This window comes from Chamaea fasciata, unplaced genomic scaffold (assembly GCF_029207755.1).
Source record: "Chamaea fasciata isolate MVZ Bird 193981 ecotype frontalis unplaced genomic scaffold, bChaFas1.0.hap1 SCAF_25, whole genome shotgun sequence".
Lineage (NCBI taxonomy): Eukaryota > Metazoa > Chordata > Aves > Passeriformes > Sylviidae > Chamaea > Chamaea fasciata.
The window spans coordinates 4097497-4120488 of record NW_027094110.1 but is presented as its reverse complement, the minus strand read 5'-3'; the positions used below and the strand labels follow the sequence as shown (position 1 = coordinate 4120488).

At 43.4% G+C, this 22992-nt stretch overlaps 1 protein-coding gene across 3 annotated transcripts in view; it reads left to right on the top strand.

The window, feature by feature from the left end:
- TRIM33 (tripartite motif containing 33) overlaps positions 1 to 22299 on the top strand; it is a 40359-nt gene extending 18060 nt beyond the window's left edge. The window contains exons 6-20 of one of the 3 annotated variants that reach the window (XM_066204115.1): positions 1919 to 2033; positions 2892 to 3038; positions 4115 to 4232; positions 5507 to 5751; positions 5999 to 6163; positions 7016 to 7216; positions 10135 to 10267; positions 11231 to 11294; positions 11605 to 11764; positions 12482 to 12828; positions 13293 to 13416; positions 14401 to 14475; positions 15350 to 15502; positions 17196 to 17246; positions 17329 to 22299. In XM_066204115.1, the coding sequence (XP_066060212.1) occupies positions 1919 to 2033; positions 2892 to 3038; positions 4115 to 4232; positions 5507 to 5751; positions 5999 to 6163; positions 7016 to 7216; positions 10135 to 10267; positions 11231 to 11294; positions 11605 to 11764; positions 12482 to 12828; positions 13293 to 13416; positions 14401 to 14475; positions 15350 to 15502; positions 17196 to 17246; positions 17329 to 17541 (2311 nt within the window). In that variant the 3' untranslated portion in view covers positions 17542 to 22299. The remainder of the gene's footprint in view (positions 1 to 1918; positions 2034 to 2891; positions 3039 to 4114; positions 4233 to 5506; positions 5752 to 5998; positions 6164 to 7015; positions 7217 to 10134; positions 10268 to 11230; positions 11295 to 11604; positions 11765 to 12481; positions 12829 to 13292; positions 13417 to 14400; positions 14476 to 15349; positions 15503 to 17195; positions 17247 to 17328) is intronic. The other 2 variants (XM_066204117.1, XM_066204116.1) reach the window with 2 other exon arrangements.
- The last annotated feature ends 693 nt before the right edge of the window (positions 22300 to 22992 follow it).

Here is a 22992-nt window from a genome sequence, read left to right as displayed (position 1 = left end):
ACAGAAAAGTTGAAATGTTACAATACTTTTATGTTTCTTATGAAGGCCTCTGACAACTGTTTAACAAAAACTTGGTGTGAATTTGCATAGGAAATTGTGGTTGGTTGTGGGGTTTTGATTGGGGTTTTTTTTTTTTTTTTAGGTAGCTTCACTTAAGATTTCCAGGGTTATCTGAAATTCAACGTCACATTTAATACTCAATATAGAGGCAGAGGGAGCACGTGGTCTCTGCTGGCTTTGCACCCACTGGGGTGACGTGGTTGTGCTGCAGCTCAGGGAATTCCACCCTGATTCTCAGTGGTTTTTGTGAGCCTTCTGCAGCTTTTAGGTCATTTGCAAAATGACACATCTGGGGGTGGAAAGTACCAGGGCAGGAGGAGGAGGATGGGCACAGCAGATAGAAAGAGAAGTTCTGATGCAAATTTTTAACTCCTTGTGGTGTCATCTACATTAAAGAAAAAAGAAAAGCAGTGTAAGGGAGGAGGAAAATACAGCATGACTGAGGCAAATGTGTGAAGAGGGAAGCAATGAAGATTGGTATTTTTATGTGCTGATTTTCCATGGAAGCCTTTGAAAGGTCCCAAAACACAACACCATTGTGAAGCATAGAGTTTTTACACACTTGGAGAGACAGAAGCACAGTCACATAGACAATAATTAAACTGAGAGCTCAAGAAATGCCAGAAAACATTCTCTGGTAGGAATTCCAGGCCAGGGATGGGTGATGCACAAATGAGTAACATATTGTAATAATGGGGGGTTTTTGCCCAAGAGTTTCTGGCCTCAGTGAATTGAGTGAATTTCTGCAGTGTGGGATTGAGTTGTGTCAAGATCTCAATTTTCTGCTGAGCCAAATGGCTGGTGCAGATGAGACAATTCATTCCACTGCTCTGCTGCTGTGTAGGACACAAAATCCATCATCCTAAAGGCTTCAGGGAATGGGAAAAATAAAGGTATTGCAATTTGTTGTCAGTGTTGGCAGATGGTAGGAAATGGCCACCATCTGTGCTGGTGGGGCATGAAAGTGTTGAAGGAACAGCTCTGCTGGAATAATTGTTGGGTGCCAAAGCCAAGGGTGGATGTCATGGACTTAATGAAGGGTTGGTTGGGTGTTTTTTGGAGTAGGAGACCAGGTTGTGCTGTCATGAAAAACCAAGTGTGTCCCAGGAGCCCAGCAGTGTTCATCATCATCAGGGAGTGTTGGTGCTGTGGGTGACATCAGATCCTTGATCCGGCAGCAAAAAAGCTCTTCCAAAAAGGACAACTTAAATCTTCACATTGGCTCATGGCAAAGAATTCTGCTGCAATGTGATCTTGTTAGATGAAGGCAGTATAGGATCCAATAAATCCAGAATCTCCATGAGTTTAAGAGACGCAGTGTTTCAGATTCTGTGCACAGAGCTCCAGGTGATTGGCTTGAGTTTGAAGAAGCTGAAAATGCACTAAAACTGAGGAAAAATGGCAGTGATGAAGAGGATATAAAAATCTGACAGCTAGTAGTAGTAAAGCACAGGAGACTAATAGACTAATATCAGGCACATCATTAGTGAAATGTTTATGTCTTTAATGTGTATTAATTACAGGTCTGTAATAACTTTTTTGTTACAAGGGAGGAATTAATTTGGAATTCAAGGTGTTGGGTTTTTTTCTGCTTAATATAAATTACCTTAAAAGTTTAAAGCATCAGATATAAATTTTTCACAGTGAGTGACCTGATTTGGATATAAATATGTAAATGTACATACAGACACATGTGGTTGTGGCTGGTTACTTGTCTATATAAAGTGTGTAAACTATGAGGACTTCCACACTATTTGAAGTAAAACAAGTTGTGAATTTATATTTGGCAGTGAAGTGGAAAGTGACTGACAATCACTGACGAAAACAAATGCGTTGCATTTTTTTGTTTGTTTTTTAGGATAAAAGAAGTAAATGAAACCAACAAACGAGTGGAACAGGAAATCAAAGTGGCTATATTCACCCTCATCAATGAAATCAATAAAAAGGGAAAATCTCTCCTACAGCACCTTGAGGTACACTTGAAATGAAAAGCAATGGTGGTGTTGAGTTTCCAGCCCCCTGTTGGGGACTCCCATTTGAAAATGGTTTGTTTGGAGTGACTGCAGGTGTTGTGGTACTGAGACTGCCTCTGAGTGGTGTGCTGGAGTTAAATCTCATTTCTCCTCTCATCAGAGCCTGTGGCTCCTTCAGTTTTGTGTCTATGCCTCGTATTCAGAATTGGGCTCATTGTAAAGAGTGTCTGAAAATCCCCTTTTCACGTTCTGGTTGCCATATTTCTGAATTATAACATATAATATAATTCTAAGGTGTATATAATTTAACAATTTCCTCAAATAGCCTTTTAAGGTTCATATAAGAACAGACAGAGCAGTCTCATGTATTTGTACATGGAGGTGTAATGCTGGTATTTAAAGTTAAATAATACAGCATCATGAAGGAGACCATGAGTTCAAGCATCCTTTCCAGATGGGAAATTCTGAATAATTGCATTCTGACTGTTATTAAAATCCATGAAAATTTAACGTATTATTACCTGTTTTATCTGAGGAGAGGAAATCCCTCGTAAGACGTTGGTTCAGTGCACATGGCCAGCCTGCCATGAAAAATTTAAGATCAGATGAATCACGATAGATAAAGAACAATTATTTGGCAAGGAAATCGAATATTCCTGGAAGAATAGAGTGACTTGATCATTAGTAAAAGAAATAACATAAAATTACATGAAGTTTGGCTTTTCTTGTTTACCCAGCATTTATTAAAATGTTCTTGGGACGTTTTCCTTTTGATGCAAAACCTGACAGCAGTTTGCATTTTCCTCCTAGGTCTGAAAGTCGGAATAAACTTGTAATAAAGTTTCTGTTTCTTTGCAGAATGTAACGAAGGAGAGACAGATGAAGTTGATTCAGCAGCAGAATGACATCACTGGGCTGTCACGGCAGGTGAAGCACGTGATGAACTTCACTAATTGGGCGATCGCCAGCGGCAGCAGCACTGCCCTGCTCTACAGCAAACGCCTGGTGAGGGAACCCTGGGGATCAGGAATGTCCTGAGCTGGGAGGGACTAACCCACAGGGGTCTTCCAACCCCTGCCCTGCACAGACAGCCCCAGATCCCACCCTGGGCATCCCTGGAGCACTGTCCAAACTCTCCTGCAGCTCTGGCAGCCTCGGGGCCGTGCCCATTCCCTGGGCAGCCTGGGCAGTGCCCAGCACCCTCTGGGGGAAGAACCTTTCCCTGATCTCCACCCTAAACTCCCCTGGCACAGCCCCAGCCCTTCCTTGGGTCCTGTCCCTGTCACAGAGAGCAGAGATCAGCATCTGCTCCTCCTCTTCCCCCCATGAGGAAGCTGTAGCTGCAGCGAGGTCTCCCCTCAGTCTCCTCCAGGCTGAGCACCGCACGGCTCCAGCCCCTCCCTTTGGTCCTGTCCCTGCTCACAGAGGTCAGAGCTGTCCCTCTGCTGCTCCTGAGGAGGGAGCTGCAGCCTCCAGTGAGGTCTGACCTCAGGCCCCTGTTCTCCAGCAGAACAAAGTGCCCTCAGCCACTCCTCAAGGGGCTGCGCAGACCTGGCTGTGCAGTTCTGTCCCAGTCTCTGTGTCCAGAGAGGGGGAAAGTTCCAATATACCTGGAGTGAGATAAGACACAAAGTCAGGTGTTGGTAACCAAAGGGTAATTCACTTTTATTGACATGAATACACCCAGTTGTGCCATGTGGGCCCTTCATGGCACCGTATCTTCGACTTCAGATCTTTTAACAGAGCCAAGCAATTGTGCAACAATTCACTCTGTACCATAAGGGTTTAGGGAGTGTTGGTGTAGCAGGAATGGGGTCAGCTCTGTGAAGGCACCTCAGTGTTTCACTGGAGTCATTGCAGTAATGTTGTGGTGTAACAGTGCTGCTCTGCAATCCTCTGAGTGAAGAAGTTGTACAATATGGGATTTTCCTGATGAATTGAGAATTTTCCAGGCTGTGAACCAAATTTGCTGCTGCCAGTTCTTGTTGGTGTTTGGTGGCCTAAACTCTCGGGGCAGAAGCACATTTGTTGTTTCTCATTCTTCATTTCTGTGTCACAGCAGTGTTTTTGTTTTGTCTCAGATCACATTCCAGCTGCGGCACATCCTGAAGGCACGGTGTGATCCTGTCCCTGCTGCCAACGGAGCCATCCGCTTCCATTGTGACCCCACCTTCTGGGCCAAGAATGTTGTCAATTTGGGTGAGAAAACTGTGTTGGTTGATTCTGTGATACTGGGAAGACTCTGTTGAATTGGGGGTGTTCATCCAACAGGAATGAGTGCAGTGCAGTACATCTCTTAATGCAGGAGACAAAAACTCTCTTGACATAACCCATCCAGTCCTGATTATCCTCCTTATCTGCTCTGCTCTTTCTATTAGCAAAGCTTTCTCTGAATGGATGTTGTTTTCCAGTGGGAAAGGTTCTAGGAACGGCCCTAATCACACAGTCACGGAGTGCTTTGGGTTGAAAGGGACTTAAAAGTCATCTCATCTCACCCTCCAGCAGCAGGGACACCTTCCACTATCCCAGGGTGCCCCAAGCCCCATCCAGCCTGGCCTTGGACACTGCCAGGGATCCAGGGGCAGCCACAGCTTCTCTGGATTGGACACTGGATCTGGGCCATTCCCAGTATATTCAGTATAATCACTTAGAGTTTGCAAAGTACAGGTCTTGAATGAGAGAAGAGCGCAGAGCACAGTGAGACAGAGATACCTGTTAGCACCTGCTTGTCAACTTCTCTGTTGATAAAAATCTCACAGAAAATCTGACCAAAATACCAGCTTTTGTGTGTGCTCACACCTTGCTCTGAGTCCACCATCCAGGTTGGGGTGTTGCTGTCTTCACTCAAGGATGTTTATTCTCTGGGGCAGACAGGAAACTGCCAACCTTAATAAAAAGGGTCGTGCAGAGTCCACCGAGTACACATTCACAGTCAAAAATCAACGTTTTGCCTTTTCCATATAAAAACAGGACAGGAGTTACCTAGAGGGGCAACATGGTCAGTGACACTGGAGCAAGACAGGACTTGCTTGTAGCAGTGTTTTGTGTCGAGTTTGTAGAACCTGTTCAAAGTCACTCACTGGTGGGACACTCCCGTATTTCTTCCCAGGCTTTGCTTCTTTAGACATAGAAACTTTATGCTCAGTATGTTTGTTTTCTGTTTCATTTCTCATCCTGTCCGTTTCTTGTGAACACAGAGAGGTCATTTTTCTTTGTCGTGGCTTTTAGGCTCTGCAGTTCCAGTTCTTTCACTCTTCCCTCACAGATCACATTTTTCATTTTTCTTGTAGTTTTTGTAGTCTGAGTTCTCCTTTTGTTTTTATCATGTGTGGTTATTGAAGACATTAAGTGGAAATTTCAAGCTTAAATTGCTCTGAGAAAACTGCGATAGAAACAGCTGAATATTTCACATATGCCAACGTTTGGAGGATGATGAGATCTAACTGTTGATTGCTTCTTTTGGGCTTTTTTAGGTAACCTGGTCATTGAAAATAAACCAGCCCCTAGTTACACTCCCAATGTAGTGGTTGGGCAAACTCCTCCAGGAACAAACCACATCAGCAAAGCTCCAGGACAAATCAATCTGGCCCAGCTTCGACTGCAGCACATGCAGCAGCAAGTCTATGCCCAAAAACACCAGCAGCTGCAGCAGATGAGGATGGCCCAGCCATCTGCATCCGTGCCCAGGCAGAGCAGCCCCCAAGTCCTGCAGCAGCAGGTGAGTCCTTTGTGTTCTTATTTCACCTTCTTGCACCTTATTTCACCGTAGCACTAAGCTTTAAAATTGCCCTGTCAAATCTAAACTTGCAAAGCAACTTATAAACTAAAATCTTTGGAGATTTGAGATACTTTAATGTGACAGCTATTGGCTTTGCTTGATGTTATGTTACTACTGCTGTGGAAAGAGATGGGCTTCTTTTCTCCATGTTAAAAGCGCAAATTTTAAAAAACCCAAACCCTTGCAGCCTCCCAGGTTGATCAGCATGCAGACCATGCAGAGGGGTAACATGAACTGTGGGGCTTTCCAAGCACATCAGATGAGAATGGCTCAGAATGCTGCTCGTATTCCAGGAATCCCACGCCACAATGGACCTCAATACTCCATGATGCAACCTCACCTTCAAAGACAAGTATATCCTGTGTACACGCTTCATTTGTGCCATTGTGCCAGCCTTTCATTCCAGTAGATGGTACCTCCAGCTGTAAATGTGTTTATCTGTCCCCCTGTAGCTCCCAGCTACACACATTTATACGCTTCTATTCCATGTTGCATTACTGTGCTGTGACAGTTTTGCTGAACGTAAGGAAATTCAAACCTTAGGGGTGGAAATGAAACCCAGTGTTTGTATTGCAGCTTAGTTCTGGGAAGCAAAACGTTTCCTTTTGCACTTTTCAGTGGCATTCAGCTGAAAAGAACATTCAGAGGTTTATTAGAGGATAGTGAGGAGTAGAGAAGTTCAAAGTGATGTAGTTGAGGGGTTTTGATTAAATCAGCTGCTGAAGTGTTTTTAAATTCACACCTGAAGCATTGATGCAGAGCTCTGCATGCCATTAAGAATAAAAATCCTTGACAATGAATGTTAACGTGACTGAAATACCAAAAGTGACTTTATACTACTCCAAACAGTTACTTTTATTAAAAAAAAAAAAAAAAAAAAAAAGAAAAATTAGACATGTAAACTCAAAAGCTATCTTAGGAGGAAGTAATTGCTTTGAGGAAGTAATTACTTTAAGAAAACACAACTCTATACGAAATAATTTGGTAGAAGAAGTGCTGTCTGTTAAAAATCGAGCCACATGAAGTGTTTTTTCCTTTCCAAGTGAAGAAGAGCAACAGTTGCTCTGCCCTCAGTGCTGGCAGGTGCTGTGCTAGCTGTGAGTGTGAGCTTTGCCCCCGTTGGGTTGAGGTCTCTCCCCGGGGCAGTGTCGCGCTGAGAGCCGCGGTGGCCCCGTGACCCAGCCCGGTGTCTGTGTCTCCCCAGCACTCCAACCCCGGCCACGCCGGGCCCTTCCCGGTGGTCTCCGTGCACAACACCACCATCAACCCCACCAGCCCCACCACGGCCACCATGGCCAGCGCCAACCGCGGCCCCACCAGCCCCTCCGTGTCGGCCATCGAGCTCATCCCGTCCGTCACCAACCCGGAGAACCTGCCCTCGCTGCCGGACATCCCTCCCATCCAGGTCGGTGCTGCTCCCCTCCCTCTCTGCTTTTACGCTCACCGGCTACCAGGGTGTCGTGATAGGACATGAAATAAAGGTGCTTGACTCCAGTCAGGAGGCAGGAGGAATCAGAAGGTTTATTTACAATTCATTCAGCTCTTTTATAACATCCTCCGCTAAGAAGACACATTATTGGTCCATAGGACTGACACCTCTCCCGCTGGCTCAGTAACAGAAATAGCGAACAACACCTGTTGTTATGGGAAAGGAACATTGTTTACACAAGGTTGTTTTGGGAAAAAGAAAAACTGTTGAAAAGTTGCCCTTGAAAAGAGCTAGCTCTTCTCAAGCTCAGAAGCTATCGAGTCCACACCAGGGCTTGGCCATGGAATGGTGTAGTTATCATCTCAAGCTGTCAAATTAAAATCTTCAGCCCTTCTGTTGCTTTTTATCTTCTTTCCTGCTGGAGTCGGGATTAAATGCTCGAGACGGTGTTGAAATTCTGCAAACTTACGTTTTAAGATTTTGGTGTATAGTAATATATGTGGGGCAAGATGGAGACTTTAAGGGTGGAGGTTAGTTGTTCTTTTTTTTCACCTTCTTCTTCCGTGTGGTTTTCCATAATTGTGTGAGAAGGGTCCTCATTGAGGGCCTTGGGTGGTCGTTATTGGGTCAGAAACAAATAATACAGGTGTCACCTCGTTATTGGGTAATTAGTACTTAAATAACCTTGGAAAGAATTAGAGGCGCTCCATTTTACCTCTGTTCTCTAACTTGCTAGTTAGAGCTCACGCCTCCTGAGTCTGTAAATAGATATGAAATAATAAACATCCAAGTCTGAACTTGAAAACTTACATTTCCCATGTCTTAATCCTGACCTCGGTAGAGAAAAAGAAACCAGAATTGTAACAGACGGTATTTTGTGTTCAGACTCAGATGTTTGTTAATTTTTATCTATATTACAGTCTCACAAACTGTGAGTTCTATTACAGTTCCAGTTAACAAAGTTAAAAAATGGCTGCTATCTCTTTCTTAACAAGGCCTTCAGGATAAACAGTCTAATTAAGAGATGACACCTAAATTATTTTTACTTTTAACCCAGTAACCAACCACCCGTGGCCCACAGTGCGGATCTTTCTACCCAATTACAAAATCCCACCCAGACCATGGAGAAGAAGGTGAAAAAGAAGGACTGGCCTATGCCCTGAAACCTCCATCTTGCTTTATATCTATATGACTATATTCTAAAACCTTAAACTCCAAGTTCTCCTCCCTGTGACATCACACACTTCTATTCAAACTCCACACCCACAATCCCAGTTCTATCATTCAATTTTGGAAGCCTTTTCCACGGCCTCACGTCAAATGCAGTGTTTGCTTGGGGGTCAGTGCCTGTCAGCACAGAAGGTCTGAAATTCTCAGTGCCCGGGGTTCCAACACCCTTCTCCTTAGGCATGCAACTGTTTTATCCATATAGGGCTGACCTGCTCCACCTGGTGACCCTTAAATTAATCAATATTGAATGTGTCCTGTAGTAGTAAAATTAAGACTTTAATTAATCTCAAGTACTGTGTTCGTTTCCTTTCTTCCACAAGACCGTATTGTGGGAAGATATCGGTAGAATAATTCATGGTGATGTATTTTGATGTATTTTCACCCTGAATGGTGATTTATTGAGGGTTAAAGATGCCTGGAGTTTCATTTTGGTGTTCCTAGAAGGAACAGGAAGCACAGAGGGGACATGTCTCATTGTCCCACAGAGAGGGGACACAAGCTGAGGGAGATTCTGAAGTTGAGCTCGTTTGGAGAGGTGAAAAGCACAATGTAACGTACACGTGGAAGCAAAGAAACTAAAAGTAATGTGTTTTGTGCAGGATTGTTTGGGAGGGGAGGAGGATGGTGGCTTCATCCTGAGAACAGGACCTTTGCATTGAAATGCCCATGTAAAAGCCAGGAGATTTGGTCATGATACAGGAAACCAAAATAAATTTCATCCAAGATGCTCTGTTGGAATATCAGCTGCAACTTTGCAACTCTTAAATGTTCAGGGCTGGGATGTTCAGTGTTCTCAGGAGGCTGCAGGTCATTTGCTGATGTGGGAATGGTGGGGAAGGAGGAATCCCAGCTCAGTGTGAGCAATCTGCAGTGCTGAGGCTTTAGAGCAGAACACAGTGTAAGTGGTTGTGGCTGATTCAGCTGAGTGTGTGAAGCTCATCAGACACCAAATCAGAAATTGTGGGATAGTCCAAAGCATTACCATGCAACTTCCAGGTGCACTGGAAATGCAGAATCCTGCTAAGATACTCTTCTTTTTATACCTGTTCATGTAATAGCTGTTACGGATTTTAGTTGGATTTATTGGATAAGAGGTGTTAGTCCTTCAAGCACAGTCATTAAAACCCACTTAGAATGCAGTGTGTTTCAAAGACATTATTGCGTTTAACACATTTAAGCAGTTACACCAACAGGGTCCCTCTTTCCTTGGGTTTAACAGGTACTAAAATCTGTTTGAAAAGTGAGTGGGAGATTTCCCATCATGTTAAGGAAAGACAAGATTACAGCTTTCCTTAATATCTTCATTATGGAATAACTTGTGCAGCCTCAGTAATCTGGTGGTTCACGACTAACGCAGCACCATGGGTGTGACCAGCACACTGAGCAGCTGGGAACCAGAAAGTTTGCAGTGACCTTGTGTAAGTGCAGCCCAGGATCACACTGGAAAAACTCAGGTTTAGGAGCTTTTGAAAAACATTACTTGAAATTTCTGATTTGAAAGTCTGATCTCTGCATGAAACTGATTAAAAATATTTGCTGATGTCCTGAATCCTTGAAGAGAGAGGGAATTCCAGTAAAGATACTGATCCCAGTTTAAAGGTGTGGAACTGGTACGAAAGTTGAATTAGACCTCTCTGACTGAGATTTTTGTTTTTCCTCCTTAGCTGGAAGATGCTGGTTCCAGTAGTTTAGATAATCTGCTAAGTAGATACATCACAGGCAGCCACCTTCCCCCACAGCCTACAAGCACCATGAATCCCTCCCCAGGACCTTCAGCTTTGTCTCCAGGGTCATCAGGTAAATCTGATGGGTTTTTCTAGAGATTCCAGAAAGTGATGGGTATTTCTGCTGTTTAAGTTGAAAATAATTGCTTTCCCTTCCTTCCAGAAGGGAAGTGATGTTTTATTTAAAATTTAAAATTTATTTAAAATTTTTGCTCAGAAATAGATTCTTCTGGAAGTTTAAATTTTACCCTCCTTCAGAAATGTCTTTGTAGGAACAAACTGCCAGCACGTGGATGCAGTATTCCAGATCCATACAGAGACACTGTCAGGGTCATTCTGAGCAGAACTAATTAATGGTAGAGCTTTTCTTATGCACTTGAACCAATTAAGTCACCAGTACCTAATTCTGAGTTACTTAAACATTGAAAATGTCTGTTTCTATGAGTAAGAAGATTATTTCTGTCAGTAAGAAGAAATCCTTCCCTGTGAGGGTGGGGAGGCCCTCAGTCTCTGGAAGGCCAGGTTGGACAGGGCTTGGAGCAGCCTGGGATAGTGAAAGGTGTCCCTGCCATGGCAGGGGTGGGACTGGGTGATTTTAAGGTCCCTTCCAACCCAAACCATTCTGGGACTTGATGTTTCTTTTGGTTTTCTCTACAAGACTTGTAAGATCCTGTAAATGAACGGGTGCAGCAGTGGGGCTGCCTGTGTTTCTCAAAACCTGTGTGCAAACCATGCAGAGGCTGCATTTTGGACTTCATTGGTGGCTCTCAGTGCATAAAACTTGAGGATGTAATGGGCTGAAGGCTTCAGCGCTGTTTGGGTTAGGTGAAATAATAGCTGGGACTCTAACAACTGTGTGTTGTCACTTTTTTTATTTAATTTGATGTGCTAGATTTGTTGTGATCAAAAGACAGAGAGCAGCTGTCTTAGGTGACTTAGTAAATGAGGATATTCCTGCAGCATTTCTGGGGTTACTCAGCACTAGTCAGTGAATGTAAACTGGTACCAAATCAATTTCTGTGCTGCTTCTTTGCAGGTTTATCCAACTCCCACACTCCTGTGAGGCCCCCCAGCACCTCCAGCACAGGCAGCAGAGGAAGGTGAGTGTCACATTAACACTGTCAGGCTAAAAAAAAAAAATCAGGCATGAAGAATTCCAAGAAAGAATTGCCAATTGGCAAATTGTGTTTTGTCATAACTGTGACCGAGGGATGGAAGAATGCTTACATCAAGATTTATATTTTTAATTTTTTTTTCCCCTGCACTATGATTCTCCTGTGTCTTGTAAATTGGGGCTGTTGTAAATGTTCTGACACCCTTTGCCTTTCTTTTGGGAAACAGTTTTCTGAATTTCTTTGCCCTGTTGATTTATCCTCTTATTTATCTCATGATGTGCTGATGTGTTTGCAGCTGTGGCTCCTCGGGCAGGACTGCTGACAAAACTGGCATTGGCTTCAAGGCTGACCAAGTGAAAGTAAAGCAAGAGCCAGGCACAGAGGAAGAGATCTGCAGTTTCTCAGGAGCAGTAAAGCAGGAAAAAACAGAGGATGGCAGAAGGAGTGCTTGCATGGTAAAGTTAGTTTATGCCCAGTGTGTTGGGGGTTTCCTGGCAGCATGTTTCAGAATTTGGAAAAGGGGAAAAAAAAAGCATTTTTACTCTAAACCTTCATTCTGAGAGGTATTTTCTCCCTGGTAATGCTCTGCCAGGTACAGGGTGCCCTCTCATGTAAATTCTATCTTTAATAATTAAAATGAAGTGCAGTACAGTGTTTGCTGCTTTTAATCCCTAATTAATAAAAGCTGTGAGTCACCCATTGATATTGAACATTCCCACGTAGGTAATTGCATTCAGACCACCTCCAGTCAGTCAGAAGTTCTTAGACCAAAGTATAAATCAAATAATTAGCAAAGGAATATTCTTCAGTGTTTCCCAACTATGCTTGATTGAACAGGACTGTGTGTAGGGAGCAGGGTGGTGGAATTGAGGATTTTTCCTAATGACAATGAAGTTGTCATTAACAGCTTTTAATGACTCAGTGTGTTTGGCTTGTTACTGCATTTCTCATATTAAATATCAGAAGAAATGAGTGTGTTCTTCAAAGGAAGGACATCTGAAAAAGCAGTTTTCAATACTGTGTGCAGCTCAGCTCTTCCTCATGATTTCCCATGGTTTCTGGGATGTGAGCATGGTACCTTTGAATGGTGGGAGGCTTTTGAATTCCACCACAGGCAGAAAGATGCCGCTGTAAAATCAACTCAGATTTTCCCTGTGCTGCTTTCACTCCAGCTCAGCAGCCCCGAGAGCAGCCTGACACCACCACTGTCCACTAACTTACACCTGGAGAGTGAACTGGAAGCTTTGGGAAGCCTGGAAAACCACGTGAAGACAGAGCCAGCAGATCTGAGTGAGAGCTGCAAACAGTCTGGGCACAGCCTGGTGAACGGGAAGTCTCCGGTGCGGAGCCTCATGCACCGCTCGGCCCGAGTGGCAGGAGAAGGGAACAACAAGGATGATGACCCCAACGAGGACTGGTGTGCTGTGTGCCAGAATGGGGGGGACCTGCTGTGCTGTGAGAAGTGTCCCAAGGTGTTCCACCTCACCTGCCACGTCCCCACACTCCTCAGCTTCCCCAGGTACCGGCAGTGGCGTCGCGGTGTGGGCTGAGATGGTGCACAGAACCCAAACTGGTGTTTCCTCCAAAAGCAGCTTGTTCTGGGTGGTTTCTTACACTACAGAAATACAACATTTCCAAGGCCTTGCCTAAGTTGTTTGTGTGCAGCTGATCAGTGTTCATCTGATAACAGAATCCCGTTCTGTTTATCTGTGTAGTCTCACAATGCGATTCCGTTGTGTAAAGTTCATTTTAAGGCAAGGTGAGGAAAGTGTTAAAAAGTATTAAAGCATCATATGAGGGCAGGAAAAATGGCCTTGACTGGCAGAATGATTGTGAGCATTAGGGGTCATTCCTTAGCTTTGGGTGTCCAAGCCTTTGCTGCAGTAGAATGTCAATCTGTAAGAGTGAGCACAATCTATTCGTAGTCATCGCTGATGAGAATTTATCCCTGGATGTCTGGAATAATTGTGGTTTTCTCTTTAGTGGAGAGTGGATATGTACATTCTGCAGAGACCTGAGCAAACCCGAAGTGGAATACGATTGTGACAATTCCCAGCACAGCAAGAAGGGGAAGACAGCACAAGGCCTGAGTCCTGTGGACCAAAGGGTGGGTCTCAAACCTGCAGGAATCTGCTTCCCGGGAAAAAGTGTTTTATCACATCAGCTGCCCTCCACTGACTGGAGATGGTTTGGCTTTGACTGAAGCAAATCAAATGCGGTTATGGCTTTGCAAAGCAACCCAAAACGATTAATGAGACTTTTCCTGCTCTGGCCACATCTCCAGGTGCTGGTGACTGTGGGAGTGCCCCAGTGCATTGGGACTGGAATCACTTAGGAGCTAAAGTTCAGCATTAACACAGACTCTGGATTTAAATGCATCATTTAACATGCACTCAGTTAAAAGTCCTTTGCATTTAGCGTTGGTGTCACCCTTATAAAATAGTTCTGTGAGCTCGGTGTGTTGAAGTGCATCCTGTGAGAGGCGCTGGGAGTATTCAGGTGCATTCTTGGGGAATTTTAGTGACCTTGACAATCAGAAATTTATTTTAACTCTTAGCTTTTTTTTTTTTTTTTTTAACATTGCGTAGGGCTAAGAGTATTATCAAATCAAATTCCTCTAAAGGAATTACAAGCAAAGCAAGGAAAAATATTTCAACAGGGAATTTATAGAAACACTCTGGCTCTGCTTTCAGATTGTTCAACTTTGTTGTGGGGAGAAGTCTGCAGCTCAGTCCTTTTCTGTTACATGTGGTTGTGATTGGACAAAAGCAGTAAAAGTGGTTGTAGTTAGTATTTTATTTTTTTATTTTGCAGTATTATTAGCATGTCTCTCCATGCTTGACTTCAGTCCCAGGGTTCTGGTTAGGAGGGAGAAAACAAAGAGGAAATTTGTGAACAGTAAATGGGGTTCTGCCTCTCAACTCTGCCCTCCTAAGAACTTCACCTTTTTTAATTAAGTTGAGGGGATTACATTTTAATTTTCTAGTACTAAGCTGCTAAAGTACAGGCCTGTTTAAAGTAGGGAGATATGAATCTCTGGACTAGGGATAAATGAAGAATATTAATCTGAGCCTGTTTATTTCTTTGGAAGAAATGTGAACGCCTCCTGCTTTACCTGTACTGCCACGAACTGAGCATTGAGTTCCAGGAGCCAGTCCCAGCCTCGGTGAGTCTCCTGAAAAACAGCCTGTGATTTATATTTGGTGTAACAGCCCTGAGAGTCTGGAGCTGAATTTGGGAAGGAACTGACTGCTTCCACCAGGAGCATGTCTCCCTTGATCAGTCTAAAAGTTCTGGAAGTCATCCAGCATTTCCTGGGTCTGAGAGGGAGAGCAGCTGATTCTGGAGCTTCTCCAGACAGATGCTTCACTCCCAGTCTCAAAAACAGATATTTAAAAATACTTCCAATTAGCAGTTATTGAATTGCAACAAGATGTCTCAGGATACCCATGAAACTCAAAATGCTTTAGGAGAGAGCTTTTTGTTTCTTTTTGGACAAACTTTTGAATGAGAGGAGGGAAGAAGCTGCTTTGACTCTTGTGTTTTCAGCCGTAAAAGAAGTAGCTGTAATGGAAAGCTTTGCTGTGCTGTGAGAGACACTGAAGGTTAGAGAGAATCCCAGGGTGGTTTGAGTTGGAAGGGACCTTAAAGCTCATCCAGTTTCAACCCTGACACCTTTCACTATCCCAGGCTGCTCCAAGCCCTGTCCATCCTGGCCTTGGACACTTCCAGGGATCCAGGGGCAGCCACAGCTTCTCTGGGCACCCTGTGCCAGGGCCTCACCACCCTCACAGGGTGGGATTTCTCCCCAGTGTCCAATCTCAATCTGCCCTCCTTCAATTTAAAACCACTCCCCCTTGTCCTGTCACTCCATACTCTTATAAAGAACTTTTTAAACATTTTGACAAAAGGAGATTGTTCTGCTTTGCTGAACACGCCTGAAATGTGCGATGAGATGAAGGGATTGATACCTTCAGTGTAGAAACTCAGCTGTGAGCTCTGGAGCCATTCAGTGATAGATCACTGTTGGTTTTTTACAGATACCAAACTACTACAAAATCATCAAGAAACCCATGGATTTATCCACGGTGAAGAAGAAACTGCAGAAGAAACATTCCCAACACTACCAGACCCCCGAGGACTTCGTGGCCGATGTGCGGTTGATCTTCAAGAACTGTGAAAGGTTTAATGAAGTATGTTAACTTCCAATCTGAGCACCATTTGTGATTTTAGATGAATTTTAGATGAATCTTAGATGAATTTTTCAACTTGGTTGTGCAGCTTGTCCTGTGAAAGGCTCTGCTCCCAGCTGTAACTTCTGCTTTTGGAGCAGATGCTGAATCGGACACTTAGAAACCAAACAAAACTCAAGGCAATTGCAGAGTAACTTCTCGTTTTTAGCTAAACTGGGAGAGCTGAGGGAACTTCTAAAATGCATTCAGTGATATCTGTGAGTGAGGAGCAGGGTGACCTGGTTACTGTGCATCAGATTGATTGTAGAAATGCTCAGGAACTGCTGTAAAGACAACCAAAGAGTCCTTGAAAGTGTCTCAAGCTGCCCAGGTAATTGTTTTACACTCATGAAACATGGTAGAATCTGTTGAGAAACTTCCTCTACTGAGGACAAATCTGCCTTTCTGAAGATATTCTGGTTTTAGTACCTCACACAGGCTGAATCCAGCAAAGCTTTGTGGCCATTATGGCTTTTATTAACCTTCCTGCTTGGACTCCTTGGTAGTTGGGCTCTCACAAAAACCAGTTCTCAGTGGATAACTTGGGTATGGGGTCGTATTTTTTACTAATTTTGCAATGATCCCATCAGATAATGAAATACCCCTTATATGTGAAATGTGGCTTGGGGAGATAAATGGCCTGAGTGTTACTGCTAGTGGAGCAATGGAAAAAATAATCTGGATATCAAAAAAAAAAAAAAAGAAAAAAAAAAAAGGTGATATTGTGCTGAAACAGAGTAGGAGCTAAGAGGGTTCCTGATCTCTGAGATGCTTTAAAGTAAGGATGACAAAAGGCATCACAGGGAATGGCTTTCTTCTGACCTTAGAAAGAAGCCAGTATTTCTTATTTGTCTGTAAAATATAACCTGAGCTTGCAGTGTTTGGGCTGCATTTCTGGCCCCATGCAGAAGGAAACTGAAGGAACTGCACAAAGCTACAATTAAAACCTGCCTAGGAAAAATCAGGCTCAATGATGTGATGCTGGAACTGCTCACAAGCATTTGGGACTTTGACAGCCCCAATTTCTTTATGTCTCTGCATTAGGGGAGGTTCATGAGGTAATTAATGATGTGAACTTCTCAATCAAGGGAATTAATGAAGCATCCAGTGTAGAGGAAAACATGCTGCAGCTCTTAGAGACCAGAGTACAACAAGGGAGGAAGGACTGAGGGATGTGGTGATTTTTTCTTCTTACTTTTTTAAAAAAAGAAAAAAAAATGTGTTTCAGCTTGCCTGGCTCATGGCAAAAGTTGAGTCACTCTGACCTCTCACAGCAGCATCATGTCGAGTGCCTCTAAGCCAAAAGCTTTTCCAAAGCAGAAATCCAAGTGGGGTAATCCCCAGGAAAGAATCTCCCCTCCAAAGGAGACTTTCCCACAATCATGTCCAGGCAACTCCAGTTTATCCAGAAGAAAGCAGTCATGAGTAGAAAATGGCTGGGAGCCACTTGTACAAAAGTTGTGTGTTCTGTTGAGGGTTTATTTACCACCTAAGACTGTTTTAAACCTGCTGCCTAAGTTTGGGAACTAAAGCTAACAAACCATAACAAACTGTGTCGTTGTTATGGCTGACTTTAGTCATCCAATCCTGTGCGATCTCGTAACTTTAGAAAGGATTATAATTTCATTTTTTTTGACTCTGGTATCCTTTTTAGATGATGAAAGTTGTTCAAGTTTATGCAGAAACACAAGAGATTAATTTGAAGGTAAGCGTTTCAGACCATGCACACTTGGTGAAGGGATGTGCATTTCCAACAGGTGAATATTCCTGTCTTCTTTCATCCACAGGCTGATTCAGAAGTAGCACAGGCAGGGAAGGCAGTTGCATTGTACTTTGAAGATAAACTTACAGAGATCTACTCAGACAGGACCTTCCAGCCTTTGCCTGAATTTGAGCAGGAAGAGGATGATGGTGAAATAACTGAGGACTCCGATGAAGATTTTATACAACCACGTAGAAAACGCCTAAAATCAGATGAGAGACCAGTGCATATAAAGTAATCTAATGAGATGGACCTAAAATTTATTGTAAAAACTGTTATTTAAGTGTTCCTGGAATATTATCATGCCTACAGTGGCCATCTTGAAGAAGCTGATAGCTTTTTAAACAGTATTAGATAACAAAAAACACTTGTACAGAAAAACATTCGCATCAAAAGGGGAAAAAAACCTGTATTGTAAATTTTTGGTGGTTTGTATTTTTTTTTTTTTCCTTGATTACTTGCTATATTCTTTCTTTTCCTGATGGAGGGGACACACTCATCCTGGTCTCACAGACAGAGGTGGAGGAAGGTTGAAGAGAAGCAGATTTGATAGGAAAAGTTCCATGTACAGATCAGACTGTAGTGACACGATCAGCAGGACTGGACCCACTCAGTGACTGTACCTTGCATTACACTGCAGTGCAAACTGTGAGCAGAGCTCCTGAAATCCCCTCTGTGTCCACTCAAGTGTGTGTTGGTCATTGCTTTGATCATCTCATTGAAGCAGGATTGTGAATAACTGATCTTCTGTGTCGATCCAACCGTTGACATTTTGCTTTCTTTACTCCATTTCATGTATAGCAAAAGGAACAAGAAAGAAAAATCATTAAACTGTTCTGAATGGACGAGTGCAGGAATGTGAGTTTTTGGCAGGTGAAAGGCTAAGCTGCTGGCTCCAATCCCTTCCAGTAGGACAAGGTGTATTTATTAAAAGTCCTGTACCCAGAACATTTTAATGGCATCCATGGCAGAAGTCTCAGTGTTGTCATCTGTCCCTGACCCCCTGACGAGGCAGAATGTTCTCTCCAGTATTCATTCTCTAGTTTTCTGTACTTAAAATGTAGACTGAAGAGGTAATAACTGGTTGGGGTGTTTTTCCAGTCTTCCTAAATATCAGTTTCTAATAGACCACTTGGCAAACAATAACCTATTAACTACCAAATGTGTAAAATTTCCTGTATTCACTTTGTCTTATTTGTAAATAGTGAATTGAGATTTCTTGCAGGTCAGCAACATTTGCTGAGCTGTTTTTAAGCTAATATGTATTCTTATTGATTGTTCCTATCAAGAAAAGATTTGTAATATATGCTATTTCTAACATTGCATTCATTTTGAGGTTCTGTCTTATTTTTCTTAGAGTACTTCTCAGAACTTTCTTCAGAAGCAGCTTGTGAGGGAAAAGTGCAGGAAGATTGGAATCAGTCTGAGTTTGGGTTGCCTGTCCATCCACTGAACAAAGCACTTGCACAGGGTTTGGCCTTGAGTGGTTTCTGGTCAAAGAGTGAGAACAGAACAATTTCCCAATTCCCTCAGTGACCCCAGAGGCACCTCTGCAGTGCCTTCCCTTGCACTGCCTCCATCCCAGCATTCCTGCTTAGAAATCATGGAATCACAAGGAGTTACAGCTCGAGAAGTTGTTTTCTTTACTGACGCCAGTCAGTACTAGAAATAAATACAATTTCTGGCCTTCATATTGATCTTGTTCAAGGAAGTTGAAGAATTCATGTAACCAGTGAGCTCGAGATGGCAGATTCTCCATTTGCCATCATTTGTGTGGATCCAGCAACTCTGTGGGAGTTCCCTGGGGGTTTGGTGTGCTCAGCAATTCCTGTGACATTGTACACGCTTTACCAGCATGGTAAAGAGAAATATTTTAGCACAATATCAAATTGAGAGATGCTCTAAGCAGTCTTTATGCAAATCACTGCAGATTTGGTTTCTTTTATAAGAACCAGGTCTGTGTACCTTGGGATTCTCCCTCTTGCAATAAATGAGGGGACTGAAGATGTTTTTAACTTCCAGCTCACTTCTTTACTCAAGTGTTACACTTCAAACTCAAACTGGTTGGCTTTGTTTTTTTTAATTTCTCAGACTTTACCAGTGCTGTTTTAAATTTATTTTTTACCAGTTTGTATGTGAAAGGAAAAGGAATTCCACTTCAACATTATTAAATTGACAAAGAGCAACAACTTTGCCTGTGGAAAGGCTGACGTGTGAATAGGACGCTGGTAGTGACAAGGGATCATTTCATGGCTCTGTGTATTGCCTATTTATGCATTTCTAGTTTCTCAGCTTCATTTTGCAAAAGGAATATCATTAAAATTATCATGAAAATAAGATTCTGTGAACTCTCTTCACTCGGGGCTCCTGTTTTGATGGCACTTCTGGTACCTTTTGAGCTCTTCCCCGGGCAGCAGGTGGGGATTGGATCCTGCAGAGACCCTGGGGATGAGCCAGAGCACGGGATGGGCGTGGGGGAATCCCAGATGGAGCTCAGGGGGAAGGACTCGCCCCACACCCTCCAGGGAGGCTGGTGTCCCCTGGCTGCTGCAGGAACAGGACCCTCTGCTCCCCACCCAGCCCGCAGAGCAGTTCCCAGTGTTTTGGGACAGCCTTTCCTTTGAGGTGGCCTCTCCAGCTCTTCAGGTGGAGAACTTGTCCAGCTCATGCTCAGCATCTTCTGCACGGCAGGAGTGCAGCTGAGCTGGACCTTGCTGAACTGGACCTTGCTGAGCCTGAGTTCTGCCCTTGCCCAGACCCCACTGACCCTCCAGAGCTGCTCCTCCCATCCACTCCCCAGTGCTCTGTAGGATTATGTGGGATTTTGAATGTGTGCAAGAAATCTCAAGTGTTTCTTTCATACAAGGAAACAAATCGTTCTCTTGTTCTTCTTCCCCTTCGTTTTTGAACTCCCAAACCAGCAATTCAGTGATTGTTTTCAAAGCAGCAAAGTTCTATTTGAAATTATTTGGAAGGGTAGGTAAAATCTGCTAATCCCTTCCCTGATCCTGTAGTCTGGGTGTTCATCACAGAACTGGGGAGGCTTTGCTCAGTGGAAACGATTTTTGGTGCCTCTCCGTTTGTAACTCATTCAGCAGCAAATTAGTGGGTTAGGGATTAATGAGCCGCCAATTCTCTGGGCATCTTCTCCCTGCCAGCTGCTGGGTGTGCGGTGTGTGAGTGCTTTTACCTGGGGAATCAGAGCACAGTTTCCATCAGGAAATCCTGTAAAACTGTGATCCCACGGCGTGGCAGGAGGAATCGGGCACTTGGTGCAACTCTGCTCTCATTTAAAATACTCCCAAAAAAATCCATTTTGGCCGAGAATTTTTGATGCCCCTGTAGTTTTAAGTTAATCCAAAGAAGGAAGAGTCAATTTGCTTTTGAAATGAGAGTGCAAAGTGCCCAGTGTGAGCTGCTCAGTGACCTCAGCAGCTGTCCTGCCCTGCAATTCCTGGTGTCCGGTGGGAATTCAACAGTTAAATGGGCTCAGGGGTTTTATTTAGTTGTGCCCTGGAATTAAGTGGCCTAGAGCACAATGAGGCAGAGCTATTATCCAAAAAAAGGGGCTTTCCCCAATAAACAGAAATGCTTGGTTAGGAGTAGAGATGTTGCTGCTCTGTGTGGGATGTCACTGTGACACTTCACTGTGACACTCTTTATGCTGGAGCAAACATTTCAAGCTAATGGAAAAGTCCTTAAAATGAGCCCAAATTTCTGTTTTATCACCTGCTTGTGGCTGAGCTGGAAAAGTTTAGGTTGTTGCAACAGTATTTTTGAAGCCATGTGTGTAGTGTGCTGGGAATTGGCTTTTCCCAGTTGGCTTTTCCTTGTTTTTCTCACTCTCTTCCTCGGAAAAAAAAGCAATAAAACTGCTTTGTCAGCTGCCTGTCAGCATGACAGGAATCCTTTCCTTTGGATAACGATTTTATAGGGAAGTTTGTATGCAAATCACCAAGCCTAGCTTTTAAAAATAAAGTGTGCAGCAGTTCCTGACAATATAGAGTATGGCATTTTATTTAAAAAAAAAAAATTGGGGAAAGTTCCATATTTTTTTAAGAAGTAGCTGTTTGAGCAAATAATGGAGGCACTTTTTAAAAATAAAAATGTAAATGCCGCAGTTTACACAGATGGCACATATGGATTGTATCTTTGGGTATGGCGATTTATTTTGTCTTCTCAAAGTGTGTGTGCAGTAACTCTTCCACCTACTTCCACTTGGCTTATGGGGATCCTTTTTTTCTCTGCTTTTTAGTGTATCAGGATTGAATCAGCTTTCCGAAATCGCAGTTAATTTGGGAATCTTTATTACAAGTGGACTGTGAAATGTATGAAATGCAGTTGGGGCCTTTTCTGTGGAGTGAAATCACAGCTCGAGGCTGCTGTCTTTAGAATTTATGGGATTTCTACCAAGACAGGTACTGGAATATTTTGTAAGCTGGACTTTGGCAGGATTCAGTCTGGAGTGAGCTCCCCTGGCACGTCTGTGCTCACCTGCAAGGCTCAGAACACCAGGACACATGTAAATACTCCTATACAGATTTGTGCAGTGCAAAGCTTGTTTTACATGTAAACATTCTCCTGGAAGGGTTAAATCATGGCATTCTTTGGTTCTTCAATTATTTCCTGCTTCCAGTACTGGGGCTGGCTCATTTTGCACATAATAAACTTGCCTCATCTTTTAATATGATTCTTCAAAAAAAAAAAACAACAAGTGCTGTTTCTGTGATATTGTATTATCTGAATCATCCTATTTAACTTTTTTTTAAAAGTTATCATTTTCTAATTGTTCTGTTCCTGTGTTCTTTTGCTGGTGTGTAATTAAAAAACAAGAAATTTTCTTTCCCTGGTTATTTAATATTTTAGCTGCCTGTAAATATTTCTTGTTAAGTGCTCTGGAATGTGCTGTAGAAGTTGTATTAGCTCAGTTTGAAGCATTGTTTGGAACCCATTTTGGTTGCTTATTTCTATTAAATTAGAAAAATCATTCTTTCAATTTGAGTTTCTTTCTTGCACATCATCAGACACGGATTCACACCTGGCAAAATACTTTCCTGACAACACCTGCGGTGTGGAAATAGGGGGAAATTTGGGCTGCAGGAGCCCAGGTGAGGCTGCAGAAAGCGATTTGTCACATTTATCTGCACCTGGGCATGAAACACAAGGGTCTGGAGGTCTCTAGACCTTTTGCACACAGTGAAAAAGCTGCACACCTGGAATTCTGCTGTGTCCCTCCCCTGGGGCTGCAGTTTGGTGGATGTGCTTTGAGCTGCTGCCCACCGCTGGTAAATCCCATTTTTGGTGTGGATGTTGCTGCTGGAGCACGGTCCTGACTCTCCTGCTCGGGACCAAAGGCAGAAGTGAGCTTGGCAGAGCTGGGGCTGTGGCCCAGCTCAGGGACGTGTCTGGCTGGTTCGGACAGGAGTCCTGCAATGATTGCAGCTCCTGCAGTGCCCCAGCTGAGCTGTGAGAAGGGAGGGGAGTGAGTTTGCACCTGAGCTAAGATTCCCTTGGAATGATTTCTCTGCAGGCAGTGAGGCAGAGCTCTGGTAGCCTGGAATGCCTCCCAGCCTGGGCGTGTGTCTGAACTACAAAACCCAGGTGAGGGCTCTGGTCCAGGCAGGTCTGTTACGTACCAGTAGCTCCCTTCAGGCTGTGGCTCGTAACAAACCCGAATTTTTCTCTCACT